General features: G+C 39.3%; 2 protein-coding genes across 6 annotated transcripts in view; both read left to right on the top strand.

Moving 5' to 3' along the window:
- Window positions 1-3,026, top strand: part of LOC131313100 (G-type lectin S-receptor-like serine/threonine-protein kinase RKS1) — a 110,116-nt gene extending 107,090 nt beyond the window's left edge. For 2 of the 5 annotated variants that reach the window (XM_058341209.1, XM_058341208.1), the window contains 5 exons: window positions 1,114-1,136; window positions 1,403-1,613; window positions 1,728-1,965; window positions 2,058-2,205; window positions 2,480-3,026. In XM_058341209.1, coding sequence (XP_058197192.1) covers window positions 1,114-1,136; window positions 1,403-1,613; window positions 1,728-1,965; window positions 2,058-2,205; window positions 2,480-2,788 — 929 coding nt within the window. In that variant the 3' untranslated portion in view covers window positions 2,789-3,026. Of the gene's footprint in view, window positions 1-43; window positions 176-936; window positions 1,137-1,402; window positions 1,614-1,727; window positions 1,966-2,057; window positions 2,206-2,479 lie in introns of all 5 variants that reach the window. The other 3 variants (XM_058341213.1, XM_058341214.1, XM_058341210.1) reach the window with 3 other exon arrangements.
- An 8,814-nt stretch (window positions 3,027-11,840) lies between these two features.
- On the top strand, window positions 11,841-13,265 carry LOC131312605 (U-box domain-containing protein 8). The gene has a single exon (XM_058340482.1). It carries the CDS (start codon window positions 11,938-11,940, stop codon window positions 13,045-13,047), a length of 1,110 nt encoding a protein of 369 aa, XP_058196465.1. The 5' UTR covers window positions 11,841-11,937; the 3' UTR covers window positions 13,048-13,265.
- The last annotated feature ends 8,960 nt before the right edge of the window (window positions 13,266-22,225 follow it).

Genomic DNA, 22,225 nt, shown 5'->3' with positions numbered 1-22,225 from the left:
GTAAGAAAGAAATCAACTTCTTAATTTTTTGTCCTAATTGCAGCCCAATATTTGAAGTCACAACAACACTCTCGTGGGAAGAAAGGAATGGTGGCAGCTATAGCGGCCTCAGTTTCTGCGGTTTCGCTTCTCGCATTCTGCTTAATTTGTTGGTTGGTGGTGAAGAAAAGAACAGGTAAAAGAACAAAAATCTTCTTCGATCTTTAGTCGTTTTGGTTAATTGACTACTAGCGACTAAAAATGATTTATGTCGATTTCGCAATGACTCTTCTCTGTTTTCAATCTTATAAATAAAACTAATGTAACATACATCCAGTCAAAATCCTTCTTTCCTCTTTTCGTCTTTCACGAATTTAAAATAAACTTTCGTAGTTTAATAGTCAAGTAAGGCAACAAATTCTCACCCACGCAATGAATGAGTATAACTAGTGATGCATGATTTCACACGTGATTGACCTTTACGTGGGGGGAAAAAGAGAACGGCGTTTTCATGGAGCAATTTTGTTTTAATGCATCTAGATCTGGATTAATTATTGCAAGACTATGTCCCACAGTTTCTTGTTCATTTGTGTTTCCCTTTGCCGGAGTATTTTATAAGCACAATGCGTTTCGGGATATGATCAATGTCATTTCCATGGAACAGTTAGATTCAAAACATCAACGTCAACATAAATACACAAATACGCCTTGTATAAGAAGTGAACTAGTCAAATCATGTCACCAAGCCGGCTTTCTTGTTCATTTGTGTTTCCCATTTCATAATATATTAGTAAAACAATGAACTTGACAGGTTTAACTTTTTCATGGCATTTCTTGTCAAAAAAAAACTTTTTCATTGCATTTTACTCTCTTTTCTCAAACAATCAAATTAAGGAAGTAGGACTTTTTAGTTAATTGCATTTTTTTTGCCTAACTTGCTTTTTTACTCAATGGCAGGAATAACAGAACAACAACATTTATTATTTAGTCCCGACACTACAACATCCCTTGAAGCCTCCTCAATGGGAAAACACTTTGATGAAAGTGGCACGAATCCAGAATTACCATATTTTGACCTAAGCATCATTGTCTCAGCCACTAACAATTTTTCGTTGGATAACAAGCTTGGTGAAGGTGGATTTGGCACCGTGTATAAGGTAACCTTCAAGATGGAAAGTATCACGCAATTGCATACCTTACTTAGGATAATGCGTATTTGAATATGGAAGATGATAAAAGAACCCATTAAGCTGTCAATCTAGTATTTGCAAAACTTGTGTTCGAATATGTAGTGCATTGGAATATACGAAGTGTGCATCAGAAATCCAGTGATCTCGCATTTTGTTTACCGTACTGACACTCCTAATGGGCGATCTATTCATTTGAACGTCGTCTAAGCTCACCATGTAAAGATTAAATGTAGGGTCGGCTACCTAATGGACAAGAAATCGCAGTCAAAAGGCTAGCAAAGAATTCAGGACAAGGGGCGGAGGAATTCAAGACCGAAGTTACATTGATTGCCAAACTGCAGCATAGGAACCTAGTGAGGTTGCTGGGATATTGCATTCAAAAAGATGAGAAAGTGTTGATCTATGAGTACTTGCCAAACAAGGGCTTGAACTCTTTCATCTTTGGTATGCAATATTTTCGTAGTTATGTTCATTTTTTTGCTACTTATGGAGTTATTGTTTTTGCAATGGTGAATGATTCAGGATTTTGATTATAATTAACTTCCAACGTTTGTCCAGATAGGACAAAAGGCTCGTCTATAGATTGGAAAATGCGCTTCAACATTGTTTTGGGGATCGCTAGAGGGCTATTATACCTTCACCAAGACTCTAGACTAAGGATAATCCATAGGGACCTAAAAGCTAGCAATGTGTTACTAGATGCAGAAATGAATCCGAAAATATCGGATTTTGGTATGGCTAAAATTTTCGGAAAGGACCAGATCGAAGCTAATACAAACAGGGTGGTCGGAACATAGTAAGTGTCCATTCTGTATTACTGTTGGGATATGGAGAACGGTGCAAGGAAGCCATTAAACTCTAATGCTTGTTTAACATTTGTGGTTGCAGCGGCTATATGTCACCTGAGTACGCAATGGAAGGGCTATTTTCAGTAAAATCTGATGTTTTCAGCTTCGGAGTTTTGCTCTTGGAGATCATTACTGGCAGGAAGAACAGCAGCTATATTCAGGACAATTCTGTGAACTTAATTGGGCATGTATGTAAATGGATGTGTACACTTGTCTAAAAATTTCCTTAGTATTCATGGAAAATCCTTTGGTTAACAGAACTCTTAATGTTTAAAATCTCAAGTATTATACAAAAATTAGATGGTTAATGTCAACAGCAGAAGGGTTTCCATGTATTTGGTGTTCTCCTTTTGTTTTATACTGGAAATCTATCATTTTGAAAGGAAAACGAACAAGATAAATTTCAAAACAGAGGGCTTTCCTTTAGTGATGACATTATTGTTCATGCACTGTTTGTTTCAGGTTTGGAGCTTGTGGCAAGAAGGCCGGGCTGTGGAAATAGTTCGTTCATGGATGACCGAATCAGATTCGGATAAAGAAGTTCTCAGGTGCATTCACATCGCCCTGTTGTGCGTGGAAGAATCAGCCAACGATAGGCCAAATATGTCGGAAGTTGCTTTCATGTTGTGCAACGAAACAGCACTGCCTCCCCCTAAGCAGCCTGCTTTCATCTTCAAAGGAGCTGACAACAGGCCGGACACGTCCTCATCGGCAAGGGCTGGAGCAGTTTCTATAAATGATGTTACGCTTTCGGCTATTCAAGCTAGATAGGTGCTGAAAAATTACATAGATGTGTTCTTGCTTCCTCTTTCACCAAAATTAGATGTCTTCGGCATTTGTTTGCGGGGGTGGCTGTAACTGTATATGTTAGTAGTCACAGTCTCACAGAGGACGTGTTTGGAGCCTCACGTAGCTGTAAATTAGAAATTAACATTCTTTTTTGAATTCCTTTGAATAAAAAAAAACTTACATAGAGTTGAGGAAGGCATAACTTCCAATTACATCAAAATCTATCAAACTAGATATAGAGAAAACTTATTGGGATATTTTTCAGGAATCATGGATCACAGTACTAAGAGGGGACTGTTTTACGTAGATAATTTGGGGGACCTAAATGCGAGTGCTAAAACCGATCTTCGCAAGGACCGTAGAGGGAGACTTGTGGATGCCCTTAAAAATGCTGCGATTCCTTTCTCTTGCCAAACGTAATATGCAGCCAATGTAATCTACCTAATCGTGCTTCGAAAAGACTTTCCATTGAACTTTCCAATGAGTCAAGAGACTTCATTATCCATAGAGTAATGAAAGCTCTAATTAAGTTCTTTTGAATCGCTGATTCATGGGATAAAAACTGTGTCAAGGGATGATTTTCGGGAGCCAATGTCAATGAACAATTGTTGAATGGGCCTAACAGCATCCCAAGTTGCTGCAACGTTGAAGGTAGAAGAGGGAGAGACCGTCCATATGACTTTGTCTAATGTGTTTAACATTGCACATGTTTTTTTTGAAAGGCAAAAAATTCATTAATTTCTGAAAAGATACAAAGATTAATAGGAACTAGGAATGATGGCATCAAATTTCTAACCCGAGACCCACACAATCTACGACGCTAAAAATAATCCTATGCCCATCCGAAATCCAATCCCCAAGTTTGACAAGAAACCAAACACAGGAAAACCCATTGGGACGAAGCCCACATCCGTTAGCCTAAAAGTTCAGATAAATAATTGAAGATCAAACACCTTAAGGGTCTAAAAAGTAAAAACCCAAATAATGGGATAAGCCCAATCAATACAGTGCAAACAAACCCTAGCTACTGCCGTTTCAGATCCACCGCCAACGTCCATCGTCTGCCACGGCAAGGGCAGCTCCACCGCCAGCCACCACGCCAGAGATAGCCACCCGGAGAGACACCCCAAAACCACCGCCATTAGGTAAAGTACCGAATGATCTCAGGAGAATCACCAGCGGAGACGAGTGAAACTTTACAATCACAGCCCGCCGTTTATATGTTGAGAACCCAGTTTGATTTTTCCACCATTGGGGAGAAATGGAAAAGGTAAACAGGAAGGGTCAGGTTAATTTCCATATTTTTTAATAGAAGGCTAGCATTACAATGATGTGAATAATTTGCTGAAGGAATTCCAATACCACGATTCCTAACCAAAAGAGAAATAGTGTTTTGCATCAGAACTATAAAAGTAAGCAGTACTTGGATGGAAACCTGGTTAGCCCCGAAATGAATACGACCCAGGAAAAATGTTGAACTTAATTTGAACATAACGAGCAAAAATACCGACAAGGAAATTGTTGAGACCCATTACCGACTCTCTAAAAGTCTCCGGATATTTCCAGAATGTTTTGAATTTTTCTAGAATCCTCTAGAATAATTCAGACTCTTCTAGAACCATCCGGACTTCTCCGAAGTGTTCCAGGTCATGCTAGAAACTTTCGGAATATTCCGAAAACTTGTGGATTAAGTCTTCCGGGTTATTCCGGAAACTTCTTGTAGTTCTTATAAATAGAATAGGTGAGGTCATTTGTAAGGTGAGTGGTAAGCACCAAGTGTAAGACTAATGAGAGCACAAGTGTGAGTATGAGAAGTGAGGTCGTAAGTGTGAGTAAGGTGCTAAAGTGTTGTGTTTTCTATGATGTATTGAAAAGTACTAGTAGAAGTGTATTGTTAGGTGTGACCAAACTCAACACAAAAATAAGATTTTATAGGGTATTTTTATTTATGCTTCTGCATTTCCTTTTTCGTCTTCGTCAATAGTATGTTTTCAAGTCTATCAAGATTTTCAGGTTCATGTCCAATGAACAACCACGCATGCGTACTTGAATAATCTACCCTCTTTCTAATTGTATTTACAACCAGGTGGCTTGGTCATCGTGGCTTGGAACTTAAGAGTTTGCTCACTCTTAAAGTCTCTAGTCAATTATCTTTGTCAATAATTCTTGCAACAACCTCACCCTCACACGCAAGCATGTGAAAAGACTATGTGAAAGACTGTATAGATTTAGTTTGAGGTGTGCGCAAGTTGACCCAGAACATTTAAAAAAAAAACTTGGTATATTTACATATGAAAGTGGCTGTCCTATTGGCTGAAGGAGAACCAAGTTGAGATTTTAGGTTGGTCTCTGATCACTACTCTTAGCAAATCAAGTCAATTACTATTTCAACCCCCCTCACCCCTTGTCACCAATTCTTTCACCTATTTTTGAAAGGTAGGGTGAACATTATAGTACTAGACAAAACATGGATTGGTTGACCTTTCTCAGCAATTAATTTGTACGATTTCATAGTGGAGCTAAAAGCTTTTTTTAGGCCTAGCACCTGTGACAAGACTCAACGAGAGGTGCTCGGTTGGTTAATAGGTTTGTTTTCCGCACAATTAAGCAGGATCCGATTACTGCGGTCATGTCGCAAGAAAGTGATCTCTTGTGAATTTTTTAGTCACGATGCAGATGTCTAATTGACCGGACCTGAAAGAGGGTTAATTGGGGTGTACGTAAGCTGGCCCGGGAAATCCTAACCTTCGACCAAAAGACAGATGTGAAACCATGTGAATTATGGTTAGAGAAACCTCAAAAATGATATACGTACCGACCGGCAGCGCCGGACGGTCTTCGGCCACCGGACAGCCGATCTATACATGAAAAAAATAGTATTTAGATCAAGTACCTTACACACATCGGATGCCGTTGATTCCCGCGTAGTCCCATCGGTTTTTTTTTTTAGAATTTTTGGATGGCTCGAATCAGCCGTCCGGTGGCCAAAGATGGCCCAGCGCGACTGGTCCGTACGAATTCCCTTCCCCTCGGTCGGTACTCATAGCATAACTCAGAGAAACCTTGTACATTCATGTCCTTAATTGTAACCAAAAAGTAAATGTAATTACACAAATCAACCCTAAAGTATTAATTTTTGCACCGCGTCCAAAGGGTCTAATTGTATGCCTGTCTGTCATTTGCTGAGCAGCAGTTGTGTTTTTTGGGCACTGGTGGCAGGAAATTAATCCTCATTGTGCATGCCTGCTTTCAACAGCTGAGTTTCGCTTCTGGTATTGATCGCAACCCTTCTAGAAGCCAAAGGGACATTAACGAACATCTATATGCTCTGGTATTTATTAAGTCAATTTCCATATGTATATGCATGGATCAACATTTTAGATCACCCGTCCGGCCGTCCCGATAGCTACGGTTCAACTTCGTCACTCCTAGGCTCCTAGCTAGTGCAATAGGTACCCGTTATTGTTCAATAGCACATTCAAGGTGAGCTTTTGCTAAATTTTATTTGTCTTTAGACTAATTACAATAGTCGAGTGATTTTCATTAAATGGTACTCCATTTTAGTTTATATATGTGAGTAAAATAACATTCGTAAAAATCCATGAAAACATGGGCTTTATTCAGTTTAGTCTTTAGTTAACAGGATGAACTCACCCTTGGCATAAAAAAGCATGCTAAATTTTTTGACAAAATTCATTAAAGACGATTTTTTTTTTTGGAAAAAAAGAAAAGAAAAGAGTTTTCTCTATCTGTTTGGTTTTGTTTCAACTTCAATTCATATTTTTATATACTTTTTAAACTCCCTTTGTCAGCATAAATGATTGATTCCAAATATTTTGATGAAAAGCAAAAAAAAAAAATTACTCTAGAGAGGACAAGTCATTTTCCTACATAAATGATATCCATCTTTTGTATGAAATGTTTACCGTCCGGGAGAGTAACGTACAAATTAGTATGGAATGGTTACATGCAAGCAAGGATCAAAAATTCATGTACAAATTTTTTCAATAGAAACGAGACGAAATTTGTTATTCATTGTATACGAGTGGTATACAACGAAGGAACACGGTATAGAGAACTGTAACCAAAATTATAGCAGTCGTCAGTTGATGGTGATTCATAGAAAAATGCCCAAAGAGAGAAATATAAACTACGCGTGATATGTAAAATGAAACCAATTGTCGGAGGATGAGATTCTGAACGCCAACTCTGTTTATTGGGCTAAGACTTTGTTTGGTTTAGCTTAATTTGTTTATGTCAGTTGGGGACTTGAAGCAGTGGTCCGATGGAGATAGAAAAGAATTTGTGGGATGAACTCTGCTCTAGGATTTTTAGGATGAGTTGATCAGGAGGATATATATGATGACTGCAGGAGATTTTCGAAAGCAGATGGCGCTGTTAATCTAATGATATTGGATTGGTCTCCGAGATTAGCTGAGGTGCACGTAATGGTATTTTCGAGCTATGATGGTCTCCAATTTTATAGTTGTTGAGAAGATCACTCATGCTAAAATTAAGTTTATCAAAAGTCACAATCCACACGCATTTGACTTGAAAACTATGAACCTTCATTTAGTTATTGAAAAAATAAATGCATGTGATTCATTTGGACCACTAAATTAGATTTTTCTAATATGCTAACATCTTTTTATTACAAAAATATAAGAATCAAAATTACATCAAATTGAAAACAAGTTCTCTATCAATATAAGCCAACCAACTAATAATTCTGGGAAATACGAGAGAAATAACATCACACGCAGGTGAAGATTCGAATCCAAATCTCCTACCGAATTGAGGGAGAAATAACCAAGCGAGCTAACTCCGGTTGGTTCTATGTGCCAACATTTTGAACGACGTGTTATTTTAAGGACTGGGCTCATCAAAATGAATCCAAATCCTTTATTATCTCGCAAAATGGTTGATGTAGTCCATATACAAATTTGCGAAAATGTAGCTCTTTTCACATACAATGTAACCACATCAACTCGTTATGATCAATCTTTCCTAATCAAACAAAGACAAACCCTGACCGAGAGGTTCAAATTCTCTCATGTGAGAGTCATGTGAGTCTATTAATTCACTATCCGTTATCCTCTCACATAACGCAAAATGAGATCCATTGTGGTTTCACTTAATGACCCAAACCGTTGATTTGCTAAGCATAAATTAGTTTATCACCAATGAGGAAAATGAGAGTAATCGGATATCGGTAAGGGCTTGAACGTTTTGTTTTAATCTTACGGAAAATAAATTTTCAAGCACTGATCGTCAATTTTTCTTGTAAGAATTTCGTTCGGGTGGATACGGTCATTCTAATTTCCCGAAGATGAACGTGTTGAGGTCTATACAAATCGAATGGCTCATATTGATAAGTAGGATTGAGATAAACCCACTTTATATAAAATGAAGGTCACATTAAAGGATCATGCCAACCCTTGTTCTCTAGACCGTCTGATTAATTAGTCCATCCGTCAATAACAAATGAATGCTTTTGATCACAAATAATGTCATTCTAAAAATATAAGGATAAAAATATTATTCGTTTGTATAAGGGAAAAATAATAAGGGTAGAAATAAAATTTTATGCATAACAGGTACGTTTTGGGGCACGGAGGCCGGATAACATCTTGCGACCCCGAAAAATTTACGAAAACTCGCCCCGATCGAATTGGGGACGGGGCCAACTGCCATCTAGAGCGGTAAATGAGCTGAGCAGCTCGCGGTTCGGTTTGGTTCGGCTCAGTAAGGACTCGTCCGGCTCAGTTCGAAGGATAAATGAGCCGAGCTCGAGCTCGATTTTTCGGCTCGTTTGATAAACGAGCCGAGCTCGAACCTAGCAAGGCTCGGCTTGAACAGGTTCACGAACAGGTTCGTCTCGGCTCGAACATGCCAATATATAGGTTCGCGAACAGGTTTGTCTCTGCTCGAAATTTATAGGTTCTGCTTGGCTCGGCTCAAATATGCCAATATTCGGTTCGACTCGGCTTGTTTAGCCAATTTTTAATATCAAGGCCAAAAAGTTGACGAATTCTAGCTCGAATTCGAACCGAGCCGGCTCGTTTATTCCAGACCGAATACTAACGAGCCGAGCTCGAGCTTTGTACATGTCTGATCGAGCCGAGCTCGAGCCAGACGAATTCTGATCGAGCCGAGCTCGAACATGCCGATATTCGGTTCGATTCGGCTCGTTTACACCCCTAGGGCCAACTGCCATCCATAGCGATTAACGACCCTCAGGTGGCCCCAAGTGAGAGTCCCCCACTAATTGGAAACACCACCACGTACCACCAGTTTCCACACCTTCCCACAAAATACGACAAGTGTTGAAACCTCCGCCTCAAATAATTAAACCAAATACATTTCGCTTTCATCTTCCTCTTTCGCATGGGAAAAGTCATTCTAAGTCACATTCACGTCTTTCTTGACTCAATCAATTATTTCATATGACTGGCGATATGTTTTAGGTCACGTCAGTGGCTGTAGTAAAAAATGATCCTACGCGCGTGATGACCATGACATCCGTGATCATCATACTATAGCTCAAGAAAGTTGTATGGGATATACCGTGACAAGATGCATGGCACGTATCCATTAATGGCCTCAAATGCTCCCTCCTCTTTATGGTATAGCGAGGAGGACAGGAGATTAATGCAAAACTTGAGTATTAACAAGAGGGACAAGATCATCGCCGGTTCCTTTTACGAATCTATTTCAATCATTAATTAAGATTGTATGTTCATTTTTCAAAGGTCGTCGAGAACATTAATTTGGGAAAAAAAAAAAATTATGCTGATTTGATTTCGATTGATATATATATATATATATATATATATATATATATATATATATATGATCGCAATTCGCACGCAACACATTTATCGTGAGATCAAGGGATTTCTCTGCAATGCGTCTAACCTGATCTGCAGTAAACGTGTTTAGAAAGCATATTGTTTGGTACTATGAAACTTGAATTTTGACAAAATTGATGTTAATAAATTCTAGACGTACGGTCTCGATCGTTGAACTGAGCCCGAAAAAGACCCACAAAATATTTCAAGTTTCAAAAGAATCATCCAATTGCCTTACGGGAGGATCTGACCTCTTACGATTACTCGCTTAACATATGTATATATCCTTTTCTTCACAATGCATATAACATAAATTTGGTCGTCCAAAAATTGTACCCAATGAAAGAAAAATTGAGCTGGGACATATGACTTACCAATAAATTGTTACTATATTGTACGAGGTTGAGTTTTAGGAGATTTCATAAATGTACACACATTTTCTTTATGTGTACCCTGGTTCTTTGCACAACCACTACTAACCGAAGTTTTTTTTTTCCCCCTTTCAGACCAAGCATTCAAACCCACCCCATCTTCAATCTCTTAATTTTCCATCTACATATGTAGCTTCCCAACCGCTATCTAATACCCCTTCTAATAATCCCTTAAAACCCCTTTCCACCCATATTGCAATGCCGTAGCTTCTCTCCTCAAGTTGTTATTATAACTAAAACAAACGTAATTGCAAATCATTCTGATACGAGAAACAAGACAGATGTGCTATATTTTACATCCTAATGCCAGGACCAAAATTTTTAATGCCACCAGAGTCAATTTAAGGCTTATTTGTTCAGATGGTACACAAAATATTTCTGAAGTATCAATTTGGTCTCCAATATACAAATCACGTTTATTGTATCCCCAACTTGGATTTTGAAATACATGTCCACGTCATGCTTGTACTGGTGTTCACTAAAATTATATGTGTGAGATTGAAGGTATTGTTCGGCGGTGGGTGTCGTTTAAGAGAATGACGTGGTGGTAATGGCAATGCCCGTTGGAGGTAGAGGTGTCGGGGCTGTGGTGAAGGATAAAATTTTGAAAAGCGAAAATTATGTGTGTGTTTTTATTTGAGAGAATGGGTGAGAAGATTGAATGTGAAGGTAGTGGGGTAGACAAAGACCGGAGAGATAAGGAAAACAACAGCAATGCTACTTATACAACAATCCAAACACAACAACTCACACAACTTTTCACATATATGTAGGGTCCACACATAGTTGTTTGTGTGGAGCCCAAATATATGTGAGAGATTGTGCTTGATGTTGTGTTTAGATTATTGTGTGAGTAGCATTTTTGGGAAAACAATACTACGTTCCAACAGAGCAAGGGGCGATGATGTTAATTCTCACACATCAGGGATTAGTTCGTAATTATCGAAAACATCATAATGAGATCTGTAATTGAAAAAGAAACGTCAGTGTGAGTGCATTTAAGATTTTATCCAGCAGCCGTAACGGTAGGCTTTTCCCGTGACGCATGCGATAACCAATCCAGTGGACCGTTGCACCGAAACTTTTAATCTCCCGAAAATACCCCTCCACAAGCATTTACTGGAAACAAGGCTTTTTTGGGCATTAATGAAAAAGTCCCCAACAGTTGCGGCAACTTTCCCAGGTCCTCGTTGAAAAAGAAAAACAACCACTCCCATTTCCCTCCTGTGCCGGCAAAAAAAGCCACCGACAAGACCCAGGAAGACCTTTCAGAATGAACCGAACCCGAACCCCAAAGACCAAAATTGAGAACGGCTCGGGGTACAATGGGGTCTTTTCCAGCCACTTGCTGGTCTATTTAATGATCGGCTATGCCTATGTTGTAGATCTCACCAAAACACGTTAGTGTTGTTTAAAATTATGTTACTTAGATACTAGTAATTGCGTGCAGGACTTCATTTTAATTTATTTCAATACTTCGTTCACAGAGTGTGAAACGACAATTATGAATTTCGGAGAAATCTACAATACAATCTGAACCGGTTATTGAACTAGGCCTGACAAAGGACCGAAAAAGACTCAATTGCACCCGGTGCAGTTCTCGAGAAATTGCCGAGAACTCGTTTCCATTCTTTTTCTCCAGTCCGAAATATTCGGCAAACTTTGAGGGCATCTTAGTCATTTCACACACTGGTCAAACAATCTCCACCTCTTGTTCGGCAGCAGTATTTCATAAGCGTCAATCTCCATTGGATGGACCCAAAAACCTCCTCATAAACCCTTCTTCCCTCTTCTGTTTCTAGAGAGAGAGAGAGAGAGAGAGAGAGAGGAAGCCAGGAGAGAGAGAGAAATGGATCCCGACGACTTCAAGTGCCCGATTTCCCTAGAGATAATGTCGGACCCTGTTATACTCTCGTCGGGCCATACCTTCGACCGGTCGTCAATCGAACGGTGGTTAGACTCCGGCCACCGTACCTGCCCAATTACCCAACTTCCCCTCTCCGAACCCCCTTCTCTCATCCCCAACCACGCCCTCCGCAGCCTGATTTCCAATTATACCCCCGCACCTCTCCCAAAACCACAGTCCCACCCTCACCCTCCCCCGCAAACCCTAGTCTCAACCCTAACCTCCCCTTCCTCCCCCATCACCTCCAAGCTCAACTCGCTCGACCAACTCACTAAACTCTCCAAGCGCGACTCGGCCCTCCGCCGCTGGCTCACCGAGTCCGGCGCAGTCTCGGCCGTGCTCGACTGTGTCGACTCGCCCGACTCCAATCTGCAGCACAAGGCCCTTAATTTGCTTTTGAATTTGAGTCTGGATGATGATAATAAAGTGGGTTTGGTGGCCGAGGGCGCGATTGGCCGCGTCGTCGCCGCCCTGCGCGGCGGGGGCACGGTGCCGCCCGAGTTGCGGGCCGTGGCGGCGACCACGCTGACGAGCCTGGCCGTCGTGGAGGTGAACAAGGCGACCATCGGGGCATACCCGTACGCGATTCGGGCCCTTGTTTCCCTCCTCAGAGAGGGTAACGGTAGGGAAAAGAAAGAGGCTGCCACGGCCTTGTATGCTATATGCTCGTTTCCGGGTAACCGGGTACGGGCCGTGGAGTGCGGGGCGGTGCCCGTTTTGATTGGTTTGGCCGGGGCTGGTATGGAGCGGGCTGTTGAGGTACTGGGTTTGTTGGCAAAGTGTAAGGAAGGTAGAGAAAAGATGGTGGAAGTGAGTGATTGCATTAGGGTTTTGGTTCGTGTGTTGAGAAATGGGAGCTCTAGAGGGGTGCAGTATGCACTGATGACACTTACTCTGTTGTGTAGTAATAGTAAGGATGTGTGTTTGGAGGTTTTGAAAGCGGGGGTTGTTGAGATATGTGTGAATTTGTTGGGGATTGATAATGAGAAGGTTAGGAGGAATGCTTCGAGTTTGATTCAGGTTCTCCGGGGGAAGCGGTCGATGGGTTGTTGATGGTTGGTTGAGTTTGGATTTTGGAAAAAGGAAGTGAGAGTGTTGATCGTGTTGTCTTCTGTCTTGGTGAGTCGGGTTTGATCCTCTTTGCTTTTGATTGGTTATTGTTTCTGTACATTAAGGGGAAAAGAAAAAAAGAATAGATGATGTTCTTTTGTAGTACCTTGTACCTTGTACATTGCAATAAAGATGAAAAAAAAAAGGAGCTTTCTGTTTTACTGTGTTTGTTGGGAGTCCATGATTAGTTCTTTCAATACTTAATTGAGCAAGCTTGAGTGCTTGGAAGTCTTTCGGATGTTTGCAGATGCACAAGTGTGGAAATTGTTGATTGCTTCCATTTTCTTGTTCCTTCTCTTGATCAGTACTAACATGACCGTATTCGTAATCCTAAATGAGGGAAGATTTAGAGTCTTGAAGTTCATAATGGTCTTAAGTACTTACACATGTGCTACTGCTAATTTTCTTTCTGGAGGTTGTCATAGCCATGCCTAATACCTTTTCATGGTTTCAGCAGGGTGACTAATTGTGCTAGTTGACCAACTTTAGATGGTGAATAATGTTAGCTAGAAATAAGGAAGTTGATAAGTTGGTTTTTTTTTTTTAATTGATCTGGATAGTTAGATTTATTTGATTGAAAACATTGTTCTGCGGAAAATGGAATGGGGAAAGCACAATACCATAATAGTTTCATACATAGAATCTGTTAGTTGTTTTCGTATGTGAGATGCATTGGCCATGGTTTTTCTTGTCCGTGGATCCAAGATGTTTTGTAGCCCTATAATTTTTCCGGTTATCATTTAGCGTAGCCGCACTTATAGGTATTGTTGTCTGTAAGAGAGATGTTGTTAGACGGAATGACAGGGTTTAGCAGTGGTGTTTACTGTTACCAGCATAAGAACTAACATGTTATGAAACCTTGTTTGTTTAGCGAATGACTTTGACATCACCTAATACTGGCATGTCGACAAACTTTGACATCACCTAATACTGGCATGCCATGTCGACGAGAAGTTTAAAACAGGCCATACTGCATAAGATACCAATCTGGCCTTTGGGATTGTATTTAACATTGTAGTCTCAGATTGTCAGTAATCATTTTGTAGGACTTCCAACAATTCCTTGTCAAATAAGGACTTGAAGAACAATAAGAGGAGAAAGGAGATTGAATTGTTACTTAATCAAGTTGTAAAGTGGACCCAGTCTTTTTGAGTTAGGATTGAAAGGTTAACTACTAGTTGCAGAGAATACGCTGCCAAGTTAAGGTAACGGTGTGCGTGTTTGTATCTTGAGATAGCAACTGCTGCCCCCCTGAGTTTAGACAGTAATAGCTTCATGTCATAGTAAGGCTGTAGAATCTGCTACTTTGGGCGATGCCATCATCTTCTGATCTCGTTTTAGCTTTTGTGTTTGGCTTCGGCTGTGGAGGTGTGACCGCGGAAACACCCGTTACAAATGTTGTCAAGCGTTAAGCTTACAACCTATCCTTCAAAATGTACCAGCACCCATCGGACACTCCACTCGGATGATATCTCAGAGTGTCCTTCAAATGAAAAATAGATGAACTCGATGCATAGACATGTACCCACACCCGATATTCGTACCCGACTCCAAGTCATGTAACTTTCGAACAATGCGACCATGTATCTGTTCTGTTGTATTATGTTCACTGGTCTTGATTGAGTCTTGATTCATTGTCTACCCTCTTTTGTGGTTGTCGAATTGATGAGACTTGGCTATCTCAACGCACCCGAAGTTTTGGTGGTCTAGCGTTCTGAATTAGTAGTACACAATTAACTACCTTTGTGTCTGTGGGTCCAACTGCTTGTCATGTGTAAATATATACAGGAGTAGATTAAAGTCGTTATCTTTGGAAAAAATTTCAGTGCCGGTGGGTACCACGTGGTGTCCGCTCGAAGCACCGAGCCGTCCATTGCGTTTTTGGACAGCTCAGATTTGGAGAGAGAAAGTGTTGGGTGAGAGGAGGGAGAAGATTTTAATCCGAGCCGTCCAAAAGTGTATTGGACGGCCCAAATGTGCCGTGCGGGTACCACGTGGGATATACCGACCCGGTACTGAAAAATTCCGCATTATATAGGTATATTTTCTTTCTCCCTCCCTCTCTCTCTTGATGTCTAAATTTTGGTTTCCAGGAAGAGAACCCATGAACGAAACACGCAGAAATCTCTTGATTTTTTGGTTGTCCCGATACCAACTGTTTTTGTTGTGTTGATTATATATATATATGGAACGGTTTCGGGATAACTAATTAGACACCTAAAAAACACCTCATAATTTCTAATCAAATTTTAATGATCCGAGCCGCTCATTATTTTATTGTGTTGATTATTTGCGTGAATCTAAAGTTCTAAACCTAATTCTGGGAATTTTCCGCGGACTGGTATTTGATGCCTTTTGACTTTGAGCTCGTTTCATTTCAAAAACAAATGGCAAACTTCACTTACACGTCCTGTGATTTGGACTCTGTGCGGATACACCCCCGACATTCAATTTGTTGAACATAATCATCCTGTGCTTTGTGAAAGATTCCATCCGCACCCAATTCTGTCTAATTTGACAGATCTATGAAATTTGACATAAATGTCATCACATTTTTCCTTGAATCTGACCAACATAACTCGAATTTTAATCCGAGCCATTCATGCACTAATCAAAGAGTAGAGCACTCCATCAACAAAAAAAATCATGTCAATCAAACATCGATAACTCAGTGGTCGAAGAACATTAATCTTGTTGAAATAAAAGGATATGTTCGGGCATGAGGTTCCTGTTGTTCGATCGAAATGAAACCCATATTAAGGGCACAACAGAGCCTGCTTTCCTTAAGTTAAAATTCTGTTAATTTGGATGAAAATCATGATTGTGCGCATAAGTCCACAAAGCGTAGGAACAAATTAAACGTCATAAGAAGTATGTATCCGTACACCAAACCACAGGTGATGTAATTGAATTTGCCCAAAAACAAAGTGATAAGCCGTCTTGTTGACTAGTTTTCTTAATCGCTTTACGTAATTACACTTAATATATAAAAGATTGAGAGTGGGGTTGATTCTATCAGTAGTTGCCGCCCTAAGAATGCGACGTTTAGACAAAATAATTAGGGCTAATTAAGTGCTTTCTTTTGATAATTAATTGTTAATTGTCAAAGTAGTTTTCGGAGTCTGACGGAGTTGGATAGGGTTTTCGGTGGATGGAAACTTCAAGGAAGAACGCTAGAGTAAAGAACAAATAAATAAATCGTTTTCATTTCTTTTTATTTTATAAATAAAAAAATACACTTTTGAGAGGTGAATGCAAACCTCAATAAATATTAAATTGATAATGGTAGTACCAAATGTGAATGCAATGATAGATGTGATCTCATGTCGTACAAGAAAATTTTAAGAAGCTTATGAGATAATATAAGTTATTCGAAGAAATATGAATAATTTAAATGTGTCGAGCTTGTGAAAGCATATTCTATGCTAAACTATAATTTTATAACATCAAGTGTAAATAAAACAGAAGTAGAATGGATGTCGGTTTCCTACACATTTGATCAAGGTTGTCGCTGCAAGGCGAAAAAAAATTATTTCAAAAACCTTAGGTATGTCATGAAAATTATAAACCGGAGGGCGCTTCGTGTAATTTTTCCTAACTCATGTCATGGATTATTGAATACTTGCAAAATAACTCACCGGCAAAAATAGTGTATCTTTCCCCACCTGATACCTTTTACTTTGAATTATTCACCAGCTCATGTGGAAAAATGGTACACACTAGTAGTAGGTACCTTCGAATTGATTCTCTTTAGAAAATATTGAACGCAAATCACCCACATACATGCTTGCTCTTAAAATGTCTAGGCCCCATTGAGAATGAATTATGCAGCACAATACACCATTGTATAGTTCTTCTTTGTATTTGGAGATTTATTGCATTATTCAAGCCAAATTTGCAAGCATGGTCGTTGGTGGTAAGGCGCTAGTAGTACGTTTAGCCGAGTGTTTAGCCCCAATAAGAAAGTATGGGGACTCGAACCTGGGCATTATCCAACTAAGTTCGAGTTTTCACCCCCTCATTCGTGCCAGGTCATCTTGTAACCATAGGGAGCCTACTTTGCTCCTAACGACCCAAAAAAAATTGGCGGTCGGTGGTGGTTGGAGACTTTGATTGAAGCTGTGCCGAAGAGTAGGGTTAGGTTCTAGGCCTTCTTGGGTTTTGTTCCTAATTTTCAGATCTGGGCAGTTAGGCCTTTTTGCTTGAGCTGTATTTGTATTATTTGGGCTTTTTAGGCCTTTAGGGTGATTTGTGCTTCATTTGTTTTATCTAGGCATTTCTGTGGCCCAAACACCTCCTTAGGTGTTTGGGGCTTGGCCCTGTAGGTGTTTGTTTAACCTTGGTTGGATTCCCCTCCCCTTCGCCTCTTACTTGTTGTAACCTTTGACAAGTACCCCTAATAAATATTTTTCCGAACTAAAAAAAAACGACCCAAAAAAAATTTTCAATTTCGAAAGACGAGAAAAGAAAAACAAGAGGAAGAAAAGAAAGTGCAGTACATGGGACATTTGTTTAATTGGATTCGATCGAGTATGATTTGAGTAAATATTCAAGCACCACCCCATATTCGGTGTTGGTTACTAGTGTTTCAATCTGGATCAAACATTGATCGTCATTATCAGAAAGCGAGAACGCCAATTAATATGAACAAAATTTTGAAACCGTGTCACATAAGTGATTTCTAACATTGTTCTAGCAAAATCCAAAACATTACAATTAAACTACTACTCCTACTTTTATTATAATAATAATAACATGAATCAACTGTCAGGGCAAAGTAGTAAATTCACTCGAGCTCAGCCACCCATTCAGCCATCCCACACATGATCAAGTATTCACATACGCACATATGATCATATAATCCAAGAAAAAGGCATATGCAATGATTTTGGTTTGTGGTGAGCCAACAGGCCAGCAGGAAGCCATCGTAATGCTACCACCCAAAAGCCCACTAAAATCCACCAAAAGCCTACGATTATGGAGGAGAATGTGAACCCGAAGCTTCTATGTCTATTGGTGGAGAAATTTTTGCATGCCGAGCGGGCCCATGTGGTGCCTGAGCAGCGCATCCGGACAGTCCATTTCGGTTTTGGACCGCTCGGATTTGGAGAGAGAAAGAGGAGAGAGAGTGTGGAGGGGGTGAGAGGAGAGAAAGGGTTTCAATCTGAACTGTCCAATACACTTTTAAACGGCCTAAATGTGCTGCTTGGGCACAGCCACGTGGTACCCACCCGACACCCAAAAATTTCTCCTATTGGTGCATATGCTAAGAAATGCTGTGGGTACTGGGTACCGACCCTTCTGTGGGGTCCGCTTCGGATAGAACACAAATAATCTAAGACGTTTATTGCATGTATGGAGGGATCGAGATTTGTGAGGACTCAATTGTTAATTAGGAGAGGAAAGGTAAAGGTATTGGTTTTCTCTAAGGCTCATTTTTTGGTTCTTCAAATTATATATTAAGGTTGAAAAACCATGCTTATTGAGATGGTTTGCTCATGTCTCCCATGGGGATCAAGGTTCAAGTCCCACAAGGGGCAGGGTTTGGGGTTTCAGGGCTATGGATAGCCTCTGAGCCCCCTCGTTGACTAGCTTTCCCACTAACTCCCGCTAATTATAAAATATGACAAAAAAAATTATATATTGAGGTCGAGTTTAACGACACTATTCTTTTTTAAGCTAATGAACTATTTTAAATATTAAAGATTTCTTTTAGTATTGGTTAAAAAAAATCGACTTTTTTTAATCCACCTCAATCAGAGCAATTAGACAAATAAAATATATTGAGAAATACACTAATAGGCTAAAAAAAATCTGTCTATCTTGATTCTTGAGTGTTTAAGACTATTTGTTTTGGGTTTTGATAGAGATTTTTTAGAGTAATGAGTGGAGAGATATAGAGAGAAAATTTATTACGGATCACAATGTGCATTTTGGATACCCAAAACGAACAAGTCATAAGTGAACTTTTTTCTTTAGCTTTTAGTCCTAATTTATTATCTTTAAGGGCGTGTTTGATTGCAGATTTCGTTTTGCGGGGATTCGTAATGAGATGAGATTAGAATTGGGATTGAAAATGAGATGGGATTATTAATGAGATGATGAATCATTTATTCATTTTTGTTTTGCACATGATTAAGATTGGGATTGAGAATGAGGTGAGATTGTAAATAACATGTTTATTTTGGCTAGGATTAGGATTGAGATTGGGATTGAGGTGGATTTTTATGAAAATAGGGAGGGAGTAGATGTCTGGCCATCTCCAATCCCATGGGATAGGATTAGCAATAACACCCCCCTTGGGTTGGCTAATCCCATCAGTTTGGGGGATTGAGAATCCCATGGAATTCCTAATCCACGCCTTAAAAAGCAAACCAAACAAGTTTTTTGGAGACTAGATCACCTTAGTAATCCTATCCCATGTCTCAATCCCGCTATCAAACACGCCCTAAAATTAGGACAGTGTTGCGTGCTCTTTCTATGGCCACTTTAATGATTAGTGTTTTTCAATTTAAGGTCCTTGTGTGTTGATAAACTACATAGACATGCAAACAATAGGCCATTCAGTCAAATTTTGACATATTTTTCTTCACAATAATAGAGACGATCGATATTCTTTTAATCCATGCTTCTTGTCGATATTCTTTCAATCCACCTTTTTTTTTTTTTTTTTTGGAAAGACAAAAAATTTATTAATCTTTGAAAACAAATTACAAAGATTAAAAGAATCCAAACTAGCTTCAAGCTGAAGAAGAGAAAACCCACAAAGAGAAACAACAGCTCTAGCAATCATAAGCCAACCCAGATCCAAAGGAGAGAATAACAATCCAAGATTGGCAAGAAACAAACAATCATAATCGACCTTTTTTGGCTAAAATTTTAGAGCACGAAGGTCACTAATGACGAATTAGAAAAGCATGGCACCTGCGAAGCGATACTAATTCGTTCTGAATTTTGTTGGACTTTCAAGTGCTAGTTAATGGCGTACTGTGTCCTCTCTCTCATGTTGAGAGGTATTATGTTCATGAATTGTCGGAACGAGATTACGTTGAGTGTAGTGTTATGGTTGGTGTTGTGCATTCTAGTTCTTGCGTTCTACACCACACTCAAGAATCTTACCCGTTGAAGTCTCCACCAAAAATTCTCAATGCTGAATTAAAATTTGAATAGTCTAAAATTTGGGTATTCCCTCTATACAAGGACAAAGTGTAGAACTTTTTAGATATTAATTTATTGTTATCAAACAAAAAAATTCGGAACCCCTGTATCCGTCCGTGATTTTCTTCCTCAAAAAGTATCAAGAAAAAGTCTAGGAACGCAACAACATGTACAACATGCTAATGTGGCGTTCTCTCGTTGATAGTTGAAAATTAGCAACTCATACATATTGCCAACGAAATGCTTTCGTATAAACATTTTGTGGAGAATGTTGCGCATATTGTTATGTTTCTAGACTTTCTCGAAGTTTCAAACATCGGATTTTGCATACAAAAGCCTACAAGTAGAAATGGATCCCCAAGTTCCAAGAAGCCCAAGTTTTCAGTCTTTCGGCCCATGGTAAGATGGGTCTGCAGTATAGAGAATGACGATTAGCCTTGTTCCCTCACACCATTGGGCCTGAACCCACAAACACACACGGCCTGATGTCAAAGTAGCCTACTCTAAAATATTCACAAATGTAGGAGTACAAATTAGTGCTTGTGAAAGCACCAGTTTGCATATCTCCTGATCCTCCCTTTTGGTAGGTCAGGGTTCAAGCTCCGTCATGAGCGTTTGGAGTTTCAGGGCTATGGATAGCCGCTGAAACCCCTATGGACTAATCTACTAACTTTCCTACTAACACACACCACACCGATGTATACAATTTCGGGAAAATGTATACAATTTCGGGAAAAAAAAAAACAGTTTTCATGTATTTTCTTTATGACCAAAATAGAGGTGCGGGCATGGTACCTGATCACCTCTGTCAGAAAGTGTTGTCCAGTTATACCACACCATTATCTGCAAAGGACCCATCTTACCTGCGTCGAGACTGAAGCTAAAGCTCCACCACCAGTTTTTATGGACACTATTTTGAATGCAACATTTTTCTGTCCGCATATCACTTAAAAAGTCAATGCGATTTTACATTGGCAAGTTATTTCAGTTAGAGCAAAGTAGGAGTTTGATCAGCTTATTCGTGCATGTCACGTGAAAACTCATCAAACAGTCAGCATACTTAGTATTGGTTAGCCTGCTTTTGATTTTACAGTTACTATGCATACATCCTTCTACTGTGTATATGGAAAACAATTTCTTCCTCATCATCTTCTTCACGTAGGAATGGTGCAGCGTACACGCCCAGTACTTCCCAGTACTGGGCTTGTGAAGTAGTATATCTTTATGTTAACAAGCGAGCAGAGCGGATTCGAGCCTTGGAGGCAAATTACGGTTAATCGTGCTCGTGCAGTTAGGTTTGATTTGGATGTAAGGGTACTAGATGTGATAGGGGAAGAATATATTGCGCAACAAAAGTCTCTCTGGAAAGAGCGGTTCACAAAAGATAGAGTAGTACTATTTCTGAAAAAGAGTTTTCGAACATCACTACTAGCTAGTATACTAGCCATGAAAGGCTTATATAAAGATCAGATTCAAAGGTGAATAAAGAAAATATCCTCTTTTTCAAGATTTAGGAAATTACAACTTGTTGGAGAAGAGAAAATGAGCAGTGTTGTGTTGGGTCATGATCGATTAGGTCGTATACTTTACGTACATCATCACAATGATGCCAAGATGCTTCTTCTTTTTTCCTTTTTTTCCCCTTCCAAATGCTTGTTTTTAATTACAAGCAAGCAATATATTAACAAAAAGATGCTTGTTGTTTATATTTTTTTTTTTTCTTCATACCTCACTTATAACAAAGCTGTGAATAAAATTTAACAGATTGTCTGCCATAGTATTTAAAAGATTTGTTTTAGATTCTGACAGATTAAAATCTGTGTAAGTCTATTTGTCATAGTTTTTGTATTTACATTTAGGTCGAAAAGAACTTTTAAAGAAGAGAGAGTATGAACAAGAAAAACAAAACAAATGAAACTACTTCAAAATTAATTTTGAGAGACATCATTATTAATTTATATTT

This window comes from Rhododendron vialii, chromosome 13a (genome assembly GCF_030253575.1).
Source record: "Rhododendron vialii isolate Sample 1 chromosome 13a, ASM3025357v1".
Taxonomy (NCBI): Eukaryota; Viridiplantae; Streptophyta; class Magnoliopsida; order Ericales; family Ericaceae; genus Rhododendron; species Rhododendron vialii.
This window is presented reverse-complemented; position numbering and strand designations above follow the sequence as displayed.

Excerpts from the sequence above, each read along its gene's own strand:
- LOC131312605 (XM_058340482.1), top strand. The coding sequence starts at position 11,938 with ATGGATCCCGACGACTTCAAGTGCCCGATTTCCCTAGAGATAATGTCG.